This window comes from Conger conger, chromosome 9 (genome assembly GCF_963514075.1).
Source record: "Conger conger chromosome 9, fConCon1.1, whole genome shotgun sequence".
In the NCBI taxonomy this organism is placed as follows: Eukaryota; Metazoa; Chordata; class Actinopteri; order Anguilliformes; family Congridae; genus Conger; species Conger conger.
Window position 1 is genome coordinate 8185424 of NC_083768.1, and position 22754 is coordinate 8208177.

A 22754-nucleotide genomic window follows, 5' to 3' on the forward strand; every position below is an offset into this window, starting at 1 on the left:
TGGAGAGACAGAGAGAGAGAGAGAGAGAGAACATGTTACACTGCAGAGACAGAGAGAGAGAGAACATGTTACACTGCTCAGAGATCCAGGAACCATGTTACACTGCAGAGACAGAGAGAGAGAGAGAGAGAGAGAGAGAGAGGGAGAGAGAGAGAGAGAGAGAGAGAACATGTTACACTGCTCAGAGACCCAGGAACCATGTTACACTGGAGAGACAGAGAGAGAGAACATGTTACACTGCAGAGACAGAGAGAGAGAGAGAACATGTTACACTGCTCAGAGATCCAGGAGCCATGTTACACTGCAGAGACAGAGAGAGAGAGAGAGAGAGAGAACATGTTACACTGCTCAGAGACACAGGAACCATGTTACACTGCAGAGAGAGAGAGAGAGAACATGTTACACTGCAGAGAGAGAGAGAGAGAGAGAGAGACGGGGGAGAGAGCCAATAATTATGGAACCATGATTTTGATGAAATCTATTTTTTATAAAAATGAATGTTTGATTTAGATTGGGGCGGCACGGATGGTGCAGTGGGTAGCACTGCCGCCTCACAGCAAGGAGGTCCTGGGTTCGAATCCCCGTGGGCCGGGGCCTCTCTGTGTGGAGTTTGCATGTTCTCCCCGTGTCTGCGTGGGTTTCCTCCGGGTACTCCGGTTTCCTCCCACAGTCCAAAGACATGCATGTTAGGCTGATTGGAGAGTCTAAATTGCCCGTAGGTATGAGTGTGTGAGTGAATGGTGTGTGTGCCCTGTGATGGACTGGCGACCCGTCCAGGGTGTATTCCTGCCTTTCGCCCAATGTATGCTGGGATAGGCTCCAGCCCCCCTGCGACCCTGTTCAGGATAAGCGGGTTCAGATAATGGATGGATGGATGGATGGATTTAGATTGGTTTCACTGAAACAATGATAAAGTACTGTATTTTCCAAACATTTTGAGTTAATCTCAGTAATCCTATTGTTTATTCGTTGACAAATTTTAGCGCATTGCCAGTCGGGGGTGGCGATAAGGACTCACGTCGCGCAGGTTGAAGGTGATCTCCAGGTTGAACACTGAAACATGCTCTGTGGTGTATGAGAGTGTGTGAGACCGGGAGACCACACACTCACGTCGCGCAGGTTGAAGGTGATCTCCAGGTTGCCCCAGAAGTGGTCGCAGAACTCGGGGTACATGTCCAGCACCTCCAGGACGTCCTCGCGCTGGATCTTGTGCAGGTCGCAGTAGGTCAGCGCCCGCACGTCCGCGCTGGACTTCCCCGGGCGCGCGTACAGGTTGATGGGCTCGCCGAAGATGTCGTTCTTTCCTGAAACAGAAAACGGGATCGCTCGTTGTAGACGCACAAAGTCACTATCTTCAGAACTCAAAACTTCATTGTGCGCTGGGTATTCAGGATGCAGTTATCACGCATTCATAAAGTATCACAGAATGTGTATTCACTGAAGTCAGGGGATCTGAATGTAATAAATGAAATGACAGGGTTTTTCAGCATTAACTATTTATCAAAGTAATTTTGATTTTGAAGTGTCAGCATTTAGGAAAAACCTTTTTTTGTATATTTCTTTATAAACGCCTTCCAAACATTGTATCAGGATAGGACCAGGAATGCTGGCTGAATATGAATATGGATATGAATATGGAAGAGATACAGATGAATATGGAAAAGCAGAGCGGCTGTCAGATGGTGTTAGTGTCAGGGGCAGGTTAGGGGCAGGTCAGAGGGCGGGTCAGGGGCAGGTTCGGGGCAGGTTAGAGACAGGTTAGGGGCAGGTTGAGGCCAGGTCAGGGGCAGGTCAGGGCCGGTTGGGGACAGGTTAGGGGCTTAGGGGCAGGTCAGGGGCAGCTCGGGGGGCAGGTCAGGGGCAGGTGAGAGGCAGGTAGGAGGCAGGTTAGTGGTCAGGGGCAGCTCGGGGGGCAGGTGAGAGGCAGATAGGGGGCAGGTTGGTGGTCAGGGGCAGCTCGGGGGCAGGTCAGGGGCAGGTCAGGGGCAGGTCGGGGGCAGGTTGGCGGTCAGGGGCTGCTCGGGGGGCAGGTTGGGGGCAGGTTAGTGGTCAGGGGCAGCTCGGGGGGCAGGTCGGGGGGCAGGTCAGGGGCAGGTCGGGGGCAGGTCAGGGGCAGGTCGGGGGCAGGTTGGCGGTCAGGGGCAGCTCGGGGGGCAGGTTGGGGGCAGGTTAGTGGTCAGGGGCAGCTCGGGGGGCAGGTCGGGGGGCAGGTCAGGGGCAGGTCAGGGGCAGCTCGGGGGGCAGGTCGGGGGGCAGGTCAGGGGCAGCTCGGGGGCAGGTCAGGGGCAGGTCAGGGGCAGGTCAGGGGCAGGTCGGGGGCAGGTTGGCGGTCAGGGGCAGCTCGGGGGGCAGCTCGGGGGCAGGTTACCCAGGATGGCCACCACCATGTCCCCGCGCAGGATCTCGATGGAGCCGCGGGAGATGAAGTACAGGGCGGAGATGACGTCGCCGGCGTGCACCAGCGTGTCCCCGGGCGGCGCGTGCGTGGTCTTGAACTTCATGGCCAGCGCGCGCAGGCAGCCCTTGGTCGAGCCCTTGAAGGCCTTGCAGTTCTGCAGCAGCGTGCGGTTCAGGTGCAGGCAGATGTCCGCCTGCAGGCACTCTGGGAAACCTTTCAGCACCTGGAGGACCACAGAGAGCTCACTTTAACACAGGGGTGGGCAGCTCCAGTCCTGGAGGGCCGGTGTGTACGCAGGATTAACTCCAGTCCTGGAGGGCCGGTGTGTATGCAGGATTAACTCCAGTCCTGGAGGGCCGGTGTGTATGCAGGATTAACTCCAGTCCTGGAGGGCCGGTGTGTATGCAGGATTAACTCCAGTCCTGGAGGGCCGGTGTGTATGCAGGATTAACTCCAGTCCTGGAGGGCTGGTGTGTATGCAGGATTAACTCCAGTCCTGGAGGGCCGGTGTGTATGCAGGATTAACTCCAGTCCTGGAGGGCCGGTGTGTATGCAGGATTAACTCCAGTCCTGGAGGGCCGGTGTGTTTGCAGGATTTTGCTGCCACCAGTTACCCTGGATCAATGAGCTCAATAGCCATATGCACCATGAGCGATGAATTCCTAAATGAGACTCTTAATTACTTAATTAAGCAAATAATTTATGCGATCTGCCATTTTAAATGTGATGAACGTTCTTGTTTTGTAGCATTTTATTGTGGTCTAATTTAAAGTGAACGGGCGATGGTGCCTACGGCTGGTTTCGGAGCGTAGTCCTCGACTAATAAACACTGTAAACACTGAGCAAAGTTCACCCACAACAGCAAGCCCACCGCCCACACACCTGGCTCCACGCTCTGAGACACACGCTCACTATTCCTAAAAGAACTGCACCAAGTCTGAGATTTTTATCCGAAGAGCAAAAGTTTAATTATTGCTCAGAGCAAATGTATTACCTTTGAGAGTGATTACCTTTGACAAAATATCTCAGCTCATTAACGGACTCTCTCCTCCAACCTAGCTGAACTCGTCTCCCATATGAACCGCTATCCAGTTTCTGTGTCTTAATGAATGCTTAGTTCAGCAGGTTTTTTCATATCACATTCCCCCATGTTCTCTCCTCTCGGTGTAGACAATCATATAGCATACCTCACTACATTAAACATGCATGTAGCCCCTGAAGGTGTGTGGTTAGTATGTACTTAACTGTACGTTCCAATGCTGATTCAACACTCACAACTGGTAAAATCTATATGAGAAATATAGCACTGCAATATTTGAGAAGACTAAAAGTCGAGGGGAAAAATAAGATCATGGTTGGAAGCATCCATCGTTTTTCAAATTGGAAGAGCTTTTCAGTTTTAGTTTCTTAGTGTTTTTTTTTTTTTTACCAGTGGTAATTACCCAATTATTCTTCTATTCTTCCCACTGTAAAAGGGGAGAGGGGCACTTTAAAGGCACCTCCAGAATGTGTACAGAAAGTGTTCCCAAAAAGACTTCCCACTGCCTCGGCTCATCGCCTCATAGCCTCAAACAAGACCCGGCACTGCCTTGGCTCATCGCCTCATAGCCTCAAATAAGACCCAGCACTGCCTCGGCTCATCGCCTCATAGCCTCAAACAAGACCCGGCACTGCCTCGGCTCATCGCCTCATAGCCTCAAACAAGACCCAGCACTGCCTCGGCTCATCACCTCATAGCCTCAAACAAGACCCAGCACTGCCTCGGCTCATCGCCTCATAGCCTCAAACAAGACCCAGGACTGCCTCGGCTCATCGCCTCATAGCCTCAAACAAGACTCGGAACACCAGGCCGCCGGTTCAGGACATTGACGTGATTTCCACTAATGGACCTGATTTCAGTCCGTGTCACACGCTGTTCTTTTCAGAGAAACTGGGCCTCTGCTCGCAAACAAGAACGACAACGGTGAAATGACCTTTTAATACATTTAGGGCCATTTTCACAGACAGAGTTTCAGCCTAGCCTTAAGACTAAATTCAATTTTGATTCCTACAAATACACATACAAATAGTCCAGGACTAAGCTTCATCTGTGTCTGTGAACCTGTGAATATTCTCATTGGCTTAATGTGTAAACCTGTTGATTACTACTTTCAGTTTTATTTTCATAGAATGACTACTTAAATGTATTTAATTGTCCATTAAAATATGTATTCAATGGTGGATTATAATATTCTAAGGAGTTTAACTAACCAGACATGAAAAAAAAATGACCACTGAATAAGTCATAACATTTTTTCATATGGACTAAAATGTGAAAACTCTTCACAGTGAAGTGCTCCGTGAACAGAGTTATGCAGCACTGCTCCAGATAAAATGTGATATAACAGCACGATTTGTACAGTGGAGAGAGATCTGAGTACCGTACGCAGTCACATGCTCTGTGTTGAATCACGCAGTTTACAGAACACATTTTATTAGGAAATTAAATAAAATATTTACGCTACAAAGACACTTTACGGGGGGAACAGGAAAGCTGGGGAAGACCGGGCATGAACCCACAAACATCGAGTGAGGTTAAAAAAAAACCTCCTCCGTGGGAAACAAAACAATAACGTCAGATCGAGTGAACTCAACCATTTTGTGCTGCTTGAGAACATTCGATCTCTCAGCCCAGTTCAGACCGGAGATTTGTGACTCGCTGCAGAGAGGAGTTGTGGCGGGGTGACCTACTCGTTTCCCAAGGCCAGCGATTGAACGCGTCTAATCGCAGTGCTTCAGTTTTAGAACATTGTAAAGAGTCGCCGGGTTGCAGCTGCCAGTCAGACAGCAAGCCCAAACGAAGAGCGAAATCCAGAGAGAGAGAGAGAGAGCGGGTGTGGCAACATGGCAGCCATTTTAGGAACTGCCAGCCACACCCACAGGTGTAGCTCATTATGAGTAAAGACAACCAGCAAACAGAAGGGTGAGACATCACGTTGTTCAGTTGCGAATCTTTCGTCTGAACTGGGCTTTAGACCCTACATTACATGTTATTTAGCTGACACGTTTATCCAAAGCAACTAACAGTTGATAAGACTAAGCAGGAGACAATCCCTCTTATACAGGAATACAGGGTTAAGAGCCTTGGTAAAAGGCCCAACAGCTGTGTGGATCTTATTGTGGCTACACCAGGGATCGATCCACCAACCTTGTGGGTCCCAGTCCTGTAACTTAACCACCAGGCCACAGGCTGCCCCCATGAGCAGTGTGACCATGTTCATGTCGATGCCGTTGGTGTAGGACCAGGCGCAGTGTTAGCGTGTTAGCGTGTTAGCGGGGAGGGAGACTCACGGCGTTCATGTCGATGCCGTTGGTGTAGGACCAGGCGCAGTGTTAGCGTGTTGAGCGGGGAGGGAGACTCACGGCGTTCATGTCGATGCCGTTGGTGTAGGACCAGGCGCAGTGTTAGCGTGTTAGCGGGGAGGGAGACTCACAGTGTTCATGTCGATGCCGTTGGTGTAGGACCAGGCGTAGTGTTAGCGTGTTAGCGGGGAGGGAGACTCACAGCGTTCATGACGATGCCGTTGGTGTAGGACCAGGCGCAGTGTTAGCGTGTTAGCGTGTTGAGAGGGGAGGGAGACTCACAGCGTTCATGTCGATGCCGTTGGTGTAGGACCAGGCGCAGTGTTAGCGTGTTGAGCGGGGAGGGAGACTCACAGCGTTCATGTCGATGCCGTTGGTGTAGGACCAGGCGCAGCGTTAGCGTGTTAGCGTGTTGAGCGGGGAGGGAGACTCACGGCGTTCATGTCGATGCCGTTGGTGTTAGCGTGTTAGCGTGTTAGCGCGCTGAGTGGACAGTGGGGAGGGAGACTCACAGCGTTCATGTCGATGCCGTTGGTGTAGGACCAGGCGCAGCGTTAGCGTGTTAGCGTGTTGAGCGGGGAGGGAGACTCACGGCGTTCATGTCGATGCCGTTGGTGTTAGCGTGTTAGCGTGTTAGCGCGCTGAGTGGACAGTGGGGAGGGAGACTCATAGCGTTCATGTCGATGCCGTTGGTGTAGGACCAGGCGCAGTGTTAGCGTGTTAGCGTGTTGAGCGGGGGTGAGGGGGACTCACAGCGTTCATGTCGATGCCGTTGGTGTAGGACCAGGCGCAGTGTTAGCGTGTTAGCGTGTTGAGCGGGGGTGAGGGGGACTCACAGCGTTCATGTCGATGCCGTTGGTGTAGGACCAGGCGCAGTGTTAGCGTGTTAGCGTGTTGAACGGGGGGACTCACAGCGTTCATGTCGATGCCGTTGGTGTAGGACCAGGCGCAGTGTTAGCGTGTTAGCGTGTTGAGCGGGGGTGAGGGGGACTCACAGCGTTCATGTCGATGCCGTTGGTGTAGGACCAGGCGCAGTGTTAGCGTGTTAGCGTGTTGAACGGGGGGACTCACAGCGTTCATGTCGATGCCGTTGGTGTAGGACCAGGCGTGCTGAAAGTACTCCTCCAGGCGCTGGCGCAGCGGGTTGGGGATCTGGTGGAAGCGGATGAACTCTCTGACCCTCAGCATCTGGGTGTGGTAGCGCGCCGTGCCGGAGTACAGCCGCTGGATGATCGCCGACACGTTCCCAAAGATGCTGGCGTACATCAGCGCTGCCCGGGGGGCGAGAGAGGGGGACGTTAGCGGGAGAAAAGAACGACGTCGCTCCCCAACATGGCACTGAGCATATCCCACCCCAATTGGTAACGTCCTTTGACTGCAGCCATAGCCGTGTTCATTCACGAGAACCCCACTGTGTTTTTCTTGGGATTAAATGTAGTAGAAATGCAGTAAACATACTGCTATGCTAAGTCCTGTACCAACACGACATACAAATGTGTTGTGCAGTGTTCTTCTGACCCTCTGTAACTGTATAACATGTAAGAAAATATACAACCATTTACATTTTTTCTCAAGATTTCTTTGTGAACGATTCTGGTGGCACTTTCCCATACAGCTGCCAAACTTTCGCTTACTGTCCCTTAGACGTTTCTCACAGATGTGTCATAAGAAGGCGACGCACCACGTGTCAAACATTCTCCACGACAATATTTTTGTGCCCACGTCAAAACCGTTGGGCCGAATTTGACCCCAAATGCGAAACGGGTCCCGAAATCTGAGCGCAGGGCGGGGGCAGGGGCAGGGGGCGGGACTCACAGCCGATGAGCATGACGCAGATGGAGAAGATCTTCTCGGAGTTGGTGTTGGGCGAGACGTTGCCGAAGCCCACGCTGGTGAGGCTGCTGAAGGTGAAGTAGAGGGCGGTGACGTACTTGTCCTTGATGGAGGGGCCAGAGGCGGGCAGGGAGTCGTTGTACTGCTTGCCCAGCTGCTCGCCCAGCGAGTCCAGCCAGCCGATGCGCGAGGCGGTGTTGCGCTCCACGTTGCCGATGGCGTACCAGATGCAGGCCAGCCAGTGGGCGATGAGGGCGAAGGTGCACATGAGGAGGAAGAGCACCGCCGCGCCGTACTCCGAGTAGCGGTCCAGCTTGCGCGCCACGCGGACCAATCGCAGCAGCCGCGCCGTCTTCAGCAGGCCAATCAGAGTCGTCGTCTGGGGCGGGGGGGCGGGATTTTCTGTTAAATTCATCCATCCATCCATCCATCCATCCATTCATCCATCCATCTATTCATCCATCCATCCATCCATCCATCCATTCATCCATCCATCCATTCATCCATTCATCCAATCATCCATCCATTCATCCATTCATCCATTCATTCATCCATTGTCTTAACCCGCTTACCCTGAACAGGGTCGCAGGGGGGCTGGAGCCTATCCCAGCATACATTGGGCGAAAGGCAGGAATACACCCTGGACAGGTCGCCAGTCCATCGCAGGGCACACACACCATTCACTCACACACTCATGCCTATGGGCAATTTAGACTCTCCAATCAGCCTAACCTGCATGTCTTTGGACTGTGGGAGGAAACCGGAGTACCCGGAGGAAACCCACGCAAACACGGGGAGAACATGCAAACTCCACATAGAGAGGCCCCGGCTGATTGGGATTCGAACCCAGAACCTCCTTGCTGTGAGGCGGCAGTGCTACGCACTGCACCAACCGTGCTTCCCTCCATTAAATTCAATTCAATATTTTTTTTGTATTTTATTTTCTCTGGTGGGCAGTTAATTATTCAGGCTTTTATAACTCACATCTAAAAAAACAACAGATATACAGTCGCTAAATTCTTTTAAATATATATATATATACAGTAGCTAAAAGCACACTAAAAATATGAATAATGTAATTCTCTCAAGGGATCTCGAAAAGGATTAAGGTTACTTCTCATAAAATTTCTTATCATATCATAAAAAGTACAACGCCAAGAATCATATAAAAACTGCAAAAGGAATAATAAATCCCGTACCCCTCCAAAGAAAACGGAATTAACGGGATGACAAGACACGACTAGCAGTAATTTTCAGAATCATCACAGCGATGACTTCAGGGTTAAAGAAAAGTTGTTTCTTGTGCCATCGAGCAGATCGGAGCGACTGAAATACATCTCACAGAGCACGCTTCAGGCCATTCATGGATTTAGTAAATTATTAATCCGTTCATATATGGAGGGAACCTTTTCCGATTCCTGTCCGATAATGTTGATGTGTCTGTGAACTGTTTTCGAGTGAAGGGGTTGGGGAATGGGGTGCCTCAGGGCAGATAAAATCAATACTTACATCTACAAAATAAGTCAGAAAACAAGCTGACGGAAACTCAGAAGCGTACTGCAGAACTATCTCAAGCAGAAAGAATATCCGACAGAGTAGTCGTGGACGGTATGAGACACGACTTTGTGGGTTCAGAAAGAAGACGTTAAATCTGAAGCCAGTTTGATACGGTCCAAAAGTAACTAAATATTCCCAATCGTTGGATTCAGGCAGAATTATTTTTTTTCAGTACTTGCACGTTCAGTAGTGTTACTTTAACTCAGAAAGTTAATATAGAAATAAATATAGACACATGTTTACATGATGTTCTGCACCTGGGAATGTTGTGTTGCCGGGCGGATGTCCGTGCTGACGCGGCTGCATTTTACTGAGGATAAGAATGAGGAATTCCCTTTTCCATTCCCATAATTATCAGGGACTGCCGTTAGGTCATAAACATCACCCACTCTCGTTTATTTATTGCCTTGTTTCCTCAATGTGTTCATCCCCCCTAATTACCCTCCTCCTGTTTAATTCCACCTGTCGACATGACTAATGTTTCCGTGGATTCCCACATAGGTCGTTTTCTTTTTTTTTTTTTTTTCGAAGGTGATTCTGGAGGTAATGACCACTCTCTGGCAGTTATTGGCTGGGCTGCTTGATGATGTCATTTCCACTGATTATACCAGTACTGAGAAATTGCGTCCATCAGAGAAAATAAACTGTCACTACATTTGAATTTTGACCGTTTTTCCACTCCCCAGGAGTTTACCCATAATGCACTCTGACTTCCATGCCAAACAACCGAAATTAACGGCTTGTTTTCAAATGCCATCCTCTAATAGCGGTCGCTTTTTATACACACTTGCAACATTCAATCTCTTGTAGCTTTGCTTTCTAAACAGCATTAAATTTAGCAGCTGACGTTAATGCTACCACAATGAACCCGTCAGTGATTAAAAGGCCTAATTACTGCTACTCTTTGGCGGGAATCAATTGTATCCTGCTAGCTGAACTATAATTCATTCATTCGTAATGGGACTATTTTTATTTATATTTAAGTCCTTATTTGCGTGGATGTTGCTATAAAAGCTTTTCGGGTCGAGACAAACAAACCCGTACAAATGCAGAAAGGCAATTAAAGATTCTTGTTGAAAAATGTCTGGGACAAAAATTCATTCACAATATGGCTTGGCCTTGGTTTTGTTTCTGTTCAGACACAAGGATTTGGCTTGTTTTCATCAGTTAATAGCAGTGGAAAACGACCAGTACGCTTTACCCCAGTTGAAGATGAATACATCTACATCAATGGCATCGGAATTTCAGGATTTTATTTAGTTTGACTTGTGAGTTCATCACATTAAATCATTCGCAGCATTTTTCTCAGAACTCCAGCCTAATCAGTAAGGCCCATTTTTAAATGGATTTTAAATGTTCACACACCCAAATCATCTTTCCCGTAAGAAATGCATTCCTGGAATCCAATACATCTTACGAAACTGAATAGAAATCGACTTGCATTTCTTGATCAATTATACCGTCATCAGTAGATGAATCCACTGATCCTTCCAATGATGAATTCAATGGTTAACACTTAAGGAATGAACGTACCACGTTTCTTACCCACAAGCAACTGTGAAAAAACAAACTACATTACCCACGATGCCCCCAGCCCCCGGCCCGACCCCTCACCTCCTCTCCCGATTGGTAGATGAGCAGGTCGAAGGGGATGGCGGCCACCATGTCGATGAGGAACCAGCCCTTGAAGTAGTGCACGGCGATGCGTCCGGGCTGGCTCACCACCTCGTCGTTGGCGTTGACGTACGTGGTGCGGAAGTTGATGACGATGTCGATGACGAACATGATGTCCACGATGAGGTCCACCACGTTCAGCGGGCTGCAGGAGTAGCCGCACGTCTGCCGGGCCGCCTCCTCCTCGTCGCTCAGCAGGAAGGCGGCCGAGTACGGCGTGAAGATGGCCGTGTAGATCACCAGCAGCAGGATCAGCCAGTCCCACACCGCCTTGAAGGGGCTGTAGTGCAGGATGGTCCACTTGTGGATGCGCGGGGCCTGCAGCTTGTATTCCGGAAGGACGTCGGCGCCTAGCGACAGCACCTAGGAGACAGAGGGGGGAGGGGGAGGGGGGCACCAACGATTTTAGATTAGATACGTTTACGGTTACTGTCTTAACCTATAGGCCAGTGGAGGAGAGGCTTCGCCCGATAGCCAAGGTCCTCCCAAGATATCATCCCATCGCACAGGGGGTTTTTTTTCTCACCACTGTTTCAGAGGGTTTTTCTCCCCATAAATGGTAAATGGTTGGCATCTATATAGAGCCTTTATCCAATTGTTACTTCACATTCACATGCACACTCACACACCAACGGCGATTGGCTGCTGTGCAGGGCACCAACCAGCTTGTCAGAATCATTTAGGGGTTTGGTGTCTTGCTCAGGGACACTTCGACCAGAAAACTGATCTTGCCACCTGAGTCAATGTCGCCCAGGGAGGGAGTTGTTTACCTCATGTACGATTTGGGGGCTTAGGGCTGGTATATTTTCTCCTGCGACACACACACACACACACACACACACACACACACACACACACACACACACAGGCACACACACAAACACACAGATGCACACACACACACGCCCACCCAATCATGCACACGCGCAAATGAACAGAGTGTCCTTGTTTGCTCCATTGATAACAAACCCACAGAGAAGTAAGCCTATTGTTAGAAACAGTTCATTTCATTACAAACGGCTGAACTTCTGAAATCCGAGAAAAAAACTGTTTTATAGGCAGTCGGAAATAGAGTCTATTTCAGCAGATGTCTCCTGCGATCGCACGGTCTTTGGTGTGATGATGAGCAAAACACGCCAATCAGAATGATGAATTAGTGATGAATGGATATGTGTGCATTTTCAGGCTCCCTCATGTCCTCCCGTGCGACTGTAAGAAAAAGTGTTTCATACATTTTTCATGCATTTTCAGATTATAAAGACATTATTATTAAAGACAAGCCCTGATATTATCAATGTCAATATGAGATTGATGGTAAATGCAATACTTCACAGGATAGAAACCCAGGATGGTTCAACCTGCCTCAATTGGTAAATGTCTGCATTTATATTGCGCCTTTATCCAAAGCGCTGCACAATTGATGCTTCTCATTCACCCATTCACACACATACTCACACACCAAGGGCAATTGGCTGCCATGCAAGGCACCAACCAGCTTGTTACCAACCAGGGCAGGTAACTGGCAACCCTCCGGCTGCCAGACGACTGCTCTTACCTCCTCTAACCCAAATCCTGAGCCAGTGTCGCCCGACCAAATTCACTGGCTTTCTCAACGCTTAAATCACATCGCATCTGTCGCCAAAAATATCTGAAAGCTCTGGCACCCCCGAGGGGCAGTAAGAGACTAATAAACATCAAATTAATATTTTATTTAGCCTATTTTGGGAAGGGCCATGGTCAGCGTCCCCACCCCGAAGCAGTGTGTCCCCATAACAGCGTCCTCACAACACAGTGTGTAAACTGAACAGTGTCCCCACAACACAGTGTGTAAACTGAACACTGTCCCCACAACACAGTGTGTAAACTGAACAGTGTCCCCACAACACAGTGTGTAAACTGAACAGTGTCCCCACAACACAGTGTGTAAACTGAACACTGTCCCCACAACACAGTGTGTAAACTGAACAGTGTCCCCACAACACAGTGTGTAAACTGAACAGTGTCCCCACAACACAGTGTGTAAACTGAACAGTGTCCCCACAACACAGTGTGTCCCCATAACAGCATCCCCACAACACAGTGTGTCCCCATAACAGCATCCCCACAATACAGTGTGTCCCCATAACAGCGTTCCCACAACACAGTGTGTCCCCATAACAGCATCCCCACAACACAGTGTGTCCCCATAACAGCGTTCCCACAACACAGTGTGTCCCCATAACAGCATCCCCACAATACAGAGTGTCCCCATAACAGCGTTCCCACAACACAGTGTGTCCCCATAACAGCGTTCCCACAACACAGTGTGTCCCCATAACAGCATCCCCACAACACAGTGTGTAAACTGAACAGTGTCCCCACAACACAGTGTGTAAACTGAACAGTGTCCCCACAACACAGTGTGTAAACTGAACAGTGTCCCCACAACACAGTGTGTAAACTGAACAGTGTCCCCACAACACAGTGTGTAAAGTGACCATTGTCCCCACAACACAGTGTGTAAAGCAAATACACGGTGTGTAAAATTAAGTGTCCCCACAACACAGTGTGTGAAGTGAATCGTGTTCCCACAGCACTGAGTAAAGTGCTCCGTATACATACAATACAAGTGCACATTGAAAGAACATACACATGGAAAGTGCGTTTGGCTCTGTTTCCCTGGAGAGGAGAGACAGCACTCCCAACACAGGGAGACACGTTTCATTATTTATTAGGCCTCGTCACAACGCGAGAGATGGCAAAGTGATCATTTATATGCGCATTCAATTAGGGTAACTGCTGACGCACTGCAAATAAGGCACGCTCCACTTTGTGACAAATGAGCCCCAAGCTATTATATTTGGAATTATAAAAACAACAAATAGCAATGTTATAAATGTTTATGGGCCGCTGGGGACTAATTAAATGGGAGATATAAAAAGAGAGGGTGAAATAAATTCCAAGAGGGCAGAGAAATCGGTCCCGTTCCCCGGGGAAGTGCTTTTCCGGTCGGTGGGGCCGCTCATGGGGGTCTCTACGGTGGCGGAGAGAGGTGTGGACGAGCTGCACTCTCAGAAATAAAGTGACAGAGGAGGTACATTTTTGTTCTTCAAGGATCAAATTTCCCAAATATACCAAGAAATTACAGTCATGTTCTCTTTGGGTACAAATGAGTATGACATGGGGGCGACATGGCTCAGGCAGTAAGAGCAGTCGTCTGGCAGTCGGAGGGTTGCCGGCTCGATCCCCCGCCTTGGCTGTGTCGAAGTGTCCCTGAGCAAGACACCTAACCCCCATTTGCTCCTGACGAGCTGGTCGGGGCCTTGCATGGCAGCCAATCGCCGTCGGTGTGTGTATGAATTGGTGAATGAGAAGCATCAATTGTACAGTGCTTTGCATAAAGGCCCGATATAAATGCCAACCATTTACCATAAAAGAGTACATTTTCGAAGCAAAAATGGTATAAACTAATTATATACTGCTGTCTAGGGATACAATCGTATGTACCTACAGTACAGGGTGCTACTCCAGCGTTTGTACCTTTTGAGGCACTTTTGTTACTTTTAACGACGGTAACTGTTGTTAGGGCGGCCTGTAGCGTAGTGGTTAAGGTACATGACTGGGACACGCAAGGTCGGTGGTTCGAATCCCAGGGTAGCCACAATGAGATCTGCACAGCCGTTGAGCCCTTGAGCAAGGCCCTTAACCCTGCATTGCTCCAGGGGAGGATTGTGCTCCTGCTTAGTCTACTCAACTGTACGTCACTCTGGATAAGAGCGTCTGCCAAATGCCAATAATGTAATGTAATGTAAATGTAACAACAGAAACCTCCAGATTTGCCTTTACAAAAACCACATGTGAACACCCAACATGTGAACACATGTAAAGTATAAATATAATGCTCATAAAATGAGAGAAGAAAAAGGTAGCCCGTTCTGTTTTCACCGGTGAAAATTGCCGTTCACATTTTGAAAAGTCAATGACATCAATGTGACTCAATGTCACGTGAAAAAAAGCCAATCACATTTGAAAAAGTCCAGAGAATTCACAAAGTGGAATTCACAAGCCAAATTTCACATATTGTGTACTGCATATTCAAATATTCATCTTCATAAGGGACCCGAAGGAATCCGAGGTATACCGGCGATAACATCACGATAACATCAACTTATGGGACGGCTGTCAGACCACTTCAGATCTGTCCACAGCGCAGGCTGCGTATTCGAGCAGCACAACACGATTTCACACCAACTAACCGTCACACACGCGAGGAAAGTGTGGATTACGCTCCGAAAAGGAAGGAGCTGAAGATGTCCTGAAGCTACCATGTCCTCTGGCTCTGCCCGTAAATCCTCTGGCTCTGACCGTAAATCCGCCCGCACTCTTCCTAATAGGCTAATGGAGCGGTGCAGAGAGGGCAGATCGCTTCACTCGACTGAGATTAGGCCTGGTGGGGGAGGGGGGGGGGGTAGGTAAGATTCCTCCACTTAATTACCCTGCTCTTCAACTCATCCAGAATTTTTAATTGCACTGTTTTTTTCTCCCTCCACAGTATCCTGGCTCAGAAACACAGCGTTAATGAAGCCAACCATCCCCCCCACCACCACCACCACACCACCACCCTCGCTGGCCAAGCAACACTGCCAAGCAGCCTCACCCCCCCCCATCTCCAAATCTCTCTTTATCTGACAGGGCGGGGTCAGGGAAAGGTCAGGGCAGGGGGGCAGGGCAAGGTCAGCACGGGGTCAGGGCAAGGTCAGGGCAGGGGGTCAGGGAAAGGTCAGGTCAGGGTCCGGGGAAAAGGCAGAGAGGGCTAAGCCTGTCTTGGGCCTTGTCCACACTGACGGTGTGTGTTTTGGCAGTCCAAACAGGACGAGCTTCTGCGAAATTAAAAGGCACACTGCCACTCCCTGCGGGAGTGCGCCCCGCGCCTCCTCTTCAATCTGTTTCTGATTACTTCTGCCTGGCGTCTTTCCCTGTGATTACTCTGGGGCATCTTCCGTAAACCTGCGAGAGAAGAGGCGCGTTTTCATTAACGCTGCGTCTGGGGCCCAATCCGGGGGCCCGTTCCACAGACACAGTCCCGCGCTACGGAGGCCTGCAATCAGCTCCATAAGTCCTGGGACAAGTCCTTGATTTCTGTTCTCTGTAATCAAACAATTCACATGTGGTCAAAGCGCACATGCTCAGCTTTTATTAAAGGTACAACAGGCAATTTTGGACTTCTAACAGTCAAGAGAGGAACTGCAGCAACAAACACACTCAAACCACAACACTGTTTATCCCTCCCCCTGCTCTGTACACGCACTGATGTTGAAACGCCATTGGCTGTGGCAATTAGAACCAATTCTCAACCAATGAGCTTGAATTATTGTACAGTTATGCAATGGTTTGGTACAGAGTGTCAGGCCGTCAACTGTATATTTTGAAACCCGAATTTAAGGACTATAAACACAGGCAGAGGGTGAGCTAACATGTCAGTGAGCCTTTTTCAATGATAGGAAGGGATTTACAATGGTCTGGTAACAATGTTTTAACACAAAAATCTCACTGACAGTTTTACCTTTTGTACCTTAAAGGCTATTTTTTGATGTTTTGGTTTCACCATGCAGAAATTACAGCACTTTTTACACACAGTCGACTCATTTCAAGGCACCATAAAACTTGGGACAAATGGCTTCACAGGTGTGTCGGATTAGCCAGGTGTGTTCAACTGCATCTGTATGGCAGGTATGAGAGAGCTTTCTGTACCTAGTCTTGTTTCTAGCCTTTCATGGGCAAAAATGCTCATATTTATACATGGTGAAACCAAAATGTTGCTTTTAATAAAAGCTGAAAATCTGCACTTTAACCACTGGTGAATTATGAATCCCAATCTCTGTATTTTCACCTTCTCGCTCACAGTCACTCACACCTATAATGAACCACAGACTGCTTAGCAATATTAATCACAAAAAAATAAAATGAAAAGAGACTATAACAACATAATTCCTTTTCTGAATTTCATCCATTAATATCTGAGCGACCTTCCTGAACACAACCAAGTTGTCATGAGAAACTTGAGAGGCAAAATTAATCTTTTTAAAGGGTGAGTGCACTACACATCTGCCAAAAAGCTGTTGATGTTATGATGTTATTCATGCGGGCTAGGAATCTTTCTTAAACATGACCGGGCATTTAAGAGGAGAGAATGATATATTTAACAATGATAGCTAAAGCTCCAAATATCTCCACCTTTTGAACTTGTCTCTCAGCGACAACCAGTAAATCATCCCAACAGACTCATATTATTTATTTCCTTTTTAAAATGTCATTTTACGTAATCAGTCGGAAAGCCTTGTTATCTTGGATGACTTAGCAGACCTTGGAGGAATAATAGCACAGGATACAAGTAACTTTCAATCTATGCAATTTCACAGTCTCAATAACGCAAAACCACACATAAATATCCAGAGGCAACTAAGAACACAAGTGGGTATTACCACAGATAAGCAATGTACAGCCCATATTACCACGCTCAGCCTGGTGAGACTTTGGGATTAATCGCTGGTGACACTGTACAGTGGAAATGATGTTTGCTGGACTCCAGCTGAAAGCTATTCGCCTAGATAAGACAGATAGATCTTCATTTATGAAGCACTTTTCCAAACAGAAGTTACAAAGTACTTTTACAGAAACAAGCATCAAAAAAAAAAATGTTCTTCTTGTTCACCCATTCATGAACACACTCACACACCGACGACGATTGACTGCCGTGTAAGACAAGGATAAAATAAAACACACCAAAATATACAGTTTTAAGATCAATTTAAAATGCCCATAAAATGCTGTAAATAAAGTGGTAAAAATAAATAATAATAATCCATCCATCCATCCATTATCTGAACCCGCTTATCCTCAACAGGGTCGCAGGGGGGCTGGAGCCTATCCCAGCATACATTGGGGGAAAGGCAGGAATACACCCTGGACAGGTCGCCAGTCCATCGCAGGGCACACACACCATTCACTCACACACTCATACCTACGGGCAATTTAGACTCTCCAATCAGCCTAACCTGCATGTCTTTGGACTGTGGGAGGAAACCGGAGTACCCGGAGGAAACCCACGCAGACACGGGGAGAACATGCAAACTCCGCACAGAGAGGCCCCGGCCGACGGGGATTCGAACCCAGGACCTCCTTGCTGTGAGGCGGCAGTGCTACCCACTGCACCATCTGTGCTGCCAATAATAATAATAATAATAATAATAATAATAATAATAATAATAATAATAATAATAATAATAATAATAATAATAATAATAATCATAATAATAATAATAATAATAATCATAATAATAGTTAATTAATACAATAATAATACAGGCAGAAAAGATTCTCAATCAAATAAAAATATTTCCAATTATCATACGTAGCTCAGGGCTACTCAACTCCAGCCATGCACTACACCACCAGATTTCATCAATGAGCATACTCCCTGAACCAAACAGGCAAAATGACTCAATCAATTCAATTTTATTTGTATAGGACTTTTCACAGAAATCTGTCGCAACGACGCCTTACAGAGGAACAGCAGGGCAAAGACCATGCCAGAGTCCCAAAGGAGCAAGTACCACACATCACTGTTGAACACAGAACATGTAGTACATTGATGGAGCAAATACCAGTTGGAGTTGAGTAGCCTTAATCTCGTTATCATATTATTTAATAGATAGATAGATAGATACTTTATTCATCCCGAGGGAAATTTTAGATCACATAATTGGGACACATAATCACAGTTTAAATACGATGTCCCATCATTGCGATATCCCCTAATAATTTGGGCGGGCCCACACTTGCATGCACCTAGCCACCGCTACTTCCCACTAGCACAGGTGGCTTGGCGTTGGAGGGCTTTACGGATTACACATCTGACAGAGACGGGCCGCAGGTGCCGAATGAACCGGGGGTAGTCACTGCTGACCCTGCATCAGAGCGATGCTACGCTGAAACTGATTCAAATACATTTTACACGGTACATGAACGTCAAAGCACGGCTCCACGGAGACGCACGGGCGAAAGGCATGCCTGGATCCAGCTCGCTCGCCATCCGCCCTTTGAGGAGTAGAATTCTTTTCTTTTTTTTTTCTTTTCTCAAGAATGAATAGGTCAGTGTTCTAGAACTCCGCCGCTTTCAATCGGCAGCAGCGATTGTGAGGTCAGCGTTGGAATGTTCAGTCAAGAACACTGTGATCGTATCGTTCTGATCTTAGACTTGCGGTGCGAGGAGCCGCAACTGGCAACTGTGCAACGCGCTAAAGCTTGTCGCCCGCGATTAGATGAAGACGTCGAATCACCTGCCACGGCAAGGGCTGGCATCAGAGACGGGTAGTTCACACTGCCGCAACATTGGAATGAGGTTTTTTGTCGCATTGCAAATCTTCGCTCTGAACTACTACGGTCTGCTCTTTAATGGGTTAAATGTAAGCATGAGTTCAACACCTGCGGAAATAATCCCCTCAGCTGAGATTCGTGCCGCACGTTGGCAGACATCTGTCTAGGGTGGGCACTGTGATCAGTCCTTGGCAAGGCCAGCCACACAGCCTTATCACCTCTGACTCCATTTGCCAAAACCAAGAAAAGAATGGACATAATGTTCACAGAAACAGAGATTCCTGGCAGGACTGCGGCTACGCAGAGAGAGAGCGGGGGAGAGCCCGTGAGTGAACGTGGAAGAGGAGTCACGCTTCACTCCGGCCGAATTTAAATCCAACTGTGTTCCTGCCTCATGGACAGGGGGCCATTTCACACCTGGCTGTAAGAACCCAAATATGAGCGCAGGTTGTGTAATGAGTGCCCGGCCCGGGTTGGACAGATTTCGGTTTTTCTCTCGCTGCTGTTGTTCTCCCTTCGGCAAGGTCAAAGATTCACGACTCCCGAGTCTTATGATACAATTTCAGCCTCTGTTTCCTGCGGTGTCATGTCAAGAAAATGTCAGAGGAATGTCAGTCAATCATTACATTACACCACATGGCAGCAACTAAATGCATAAAGTCATGCAGAAGTGGACAAGAGGTTCAGCTGTTGTTCCGACCAAGTGACAGAATGAGGAACAAATGTGATCTAAGTGAGTTGACTGTGGAATGATTGTTGGTGCCAGACAGGGTGGTTTGAGTATCTCAGAAACTGCTAATCTCCTTGGATTTTCAGTTCTGTGGGCAGAAACGCCTTGTTAATGAGGGAGGTCAGAGGAGAAGGGCCAGACTGGTCGAAGCTGACAGGAAGGTGTGGTATGCAGAATACACAACGCGTCACACAGCAACGTGGATAGGCTACAGCAGCAGAAGACCAATAAGTCGAAGTCTAATAAATACCTAATAAAGTGCTCACTGAGTGGACACTTATGGAGGAACAACAATAAACAGCGTACGTAGCCAAACAAAAGCAATGACACCATCAAAATAAACATTTCTGAAGTCCCGCAGTTATCCCCTTTCCATGGACATTGGCACACTTCTCATTGCTGTAGAAGCTCTTCAGCCATTAGTGAGTGTAAAACGCCTTTTATATCTTCACATGGAGCAATGCCAAGTGAAACCCATCAGTAAAACCCAGGATATAATCACCTGGGAATCTTTCTCTTTGGACAAGCGAACCAAGGGCCTCTTATTCAGCGTGTAATTCTTCTCCAGTTTGACAGCATGCATAAAATATTCAGAGGATCCAACTGGCATCTCTCACCTCAAATTTGCCTTTGGGCACACACACACACACACACACACACACACACACACACACACACACACAGTACACACACAGACACAGACACACACAGTACACACACACATACACAGACACACACAGTACACACACACACACAGATATAGACACAGTACACACACACAGATACACATACAGACAAACATACACAATACACACACAGATACACACAGTACACACACACAGTCACACACGCACACAGTACACACACACATACACAGTACACACACACACACAGACACACATATGCAGTACATGCACGCACACACACACACACACACACACACACACACACACATACACATAAGCACACACACGCAAGCGCTCTCACACACTCTCAAACGAAGACACACAGGAATATTCAGCAGCAGCGTCAGTGTGCAGTGCTGTAGTTTAGAGCAGTGTCAGTGTGCAGTGCTGTAGTTTAGAGCAGCGTCAGTGTGCAGTGCTGTAGTTTAGGGCAGTGTCAGTGTGCAGTGCTGTAGTTTAGGGCAGCGTCAGTGTGCAGTGCTGTAGTTTAGGGCAGTGTCAGTGTGCAGTGCTGTAGTTTAGAGCAGCGTCAGTGTGCAGTGCTGTAGTTTAGGGCAGTGTCAGTGTGCAGTGCTGTAGTTTAGAGCAGCGTCAGTGTGCAGTGCTGTAGTTTAGAGCAGCGTCAGGGTGCAGTGCTGTAGTTTAGAGCAGAGTCAGTGTGCAGTGCTGTAGTTTAGAGCAGTGTCAGTGTGCAGTGCTGTAGTTTAGAGCAGCGTCAGTGTGCAGTGCTGTAGTTTAGAGCAGCGTCAGTGTGCAGTGCTGTAGTTTAGAGCAGCGTCAGGGTGCAGTGCTGTAGTTTAGAGCAGCGTCAGGGTGCAGTGCTGTAGTTTAGAGCAGTGTCAGTGTGCAGTGCTGTAGTTTAGGGCAGTGTCAGTGTGCAGTGCTGTAGTTTAGAGCAGCGGCAGTGTGCAGTGCTGTAGTTTAGAGCAGTGTCAGGGTGCAGTGCTGTAGTTTAGAGCAGCGTCAGGGTGCAGTGCTGTAGTTTAGAGCAGCGTCAGTGTGCAGTGCTGTAGTTTAGGGCAGTGTCAGTGTGCAGTGCTGTAGTTTAGGGCAGCGTCAGTGTGCAGTGCTGTAGTTTAGAGCAGCGTCAGTGTGCAGTGCTGTAGTTTAGAGCAGTGTCAGTGTGCAGTGCTGTAGTTTAGGGCAGTGTCAGTGTGCAGTGCTGTAGTTTAGAGCAGCGTCAGTGTGCAGTGCTGTAGTTTAGGGCAGTGTCAGTGTGCAGTGCTGTAGTTTAGAGCAGCGTCAGTGTGCAGTGCTGTAGTTTAGGGCAGGTTCATGTGTGTCGTGCCACTGTAGAGTGAGAGGATGGCTGATGTGAGAGCAATGTGTTTCACAGGCATGTGGAGCGCTGCGTTTTCAGCCCATCGGCGGGACGAACAGCTATCTGTTCATCTGCTCATCTGATCTGCTCATCTGTTCATCTGTTCATCTGCTCATCTGTTTGTGCCAGATATCAGCTCTCCCTACATGCCTCTGCTCACGAGCGCTCAAAAAAGTTCCCTCTGTGCTCCGCCAAATTTTCAAACACCCAGCATACGCTCAACACCCAGCATACGCTCTCTCTCAAACACCCAGCATACGCTCCCTCTCAAACACCCAGCATACACTCTCTCTCAAACACCCAGCATACGCTCAACGCCCAGCATACACTCTCTCTCAAACACCCAGCATACGCTCCCTCTCAAACACCCAGCATACGCTCTCTCTCAAACACCCAGCATACACTCTCTCTCAAACACCCAGCATACACTCTCTCTCAAACACCCAGCATACACCCCCTCTCAAACACCCAGCATACGCTCTCTCAAACACCCAGCATACGCTCCCTCTCAAACACCCAGCATACACTCTCTCTCAAACACCCAGCATACGCTCAACGCCCAGCATACACTCTCTCTCAAACACCCAGCATACACCCCCTCTCAAACACCCAGCATACGCTCTCTCTCAAACACCCAGCATACACTCTCTCTCAAACACCCAGCATACACCCCCTCTCAAACACCCAGCATACGCTCTCTCTCAAACACCCAGCATACACTCTCTCTCAAACACCCAGCATACACTCTCTCTCAAACACCCAGCATACGCTCTCTCTCAAACACCCAGCATACGCTCTCTCAAACACCCAGCATACGCTCCCTCTCAAACACCCAGCATACGCTCCCTCTCAAACACC

The 22754-nt window shown here is 48.3% G+C and overlaps 1 protein-coding gene across 1 annotated transcript in view; it reads right to left on the reverse strand.

Moving 5' to 3' along the window:
* LOC133136753 (potassium voltage-gated channel subfamily H member 6-like) overlaps positions 1-22754 on the reverse strand; it is a 163503-nt gene that overhangs the window by 6631 nt on the left and 134118 nt on the right. Inside the window, exons 8-12 of the mRNA XM_061254469.1 lie at positions 10745-11167; positions 7556-7952; positions 6812-7011; positions 2369-2621; positions 1111-1304 (exon numbers count right to left, since the gene is read on the reverse strand). Of these exons, the coding sequence (XP_061110453.1) occupies positions 1111-1304; positions 2369-2621; positions 6812-7011; positions 7556-7952; positions 10745-11167 (1467 nt within the window). The remainder of the gene's footprint in view (positions 1-1110; positions 1305-2368; positions 2622-6811; positions 7012-7555; positions 7953-10744; positions 11168-22754) is intronic.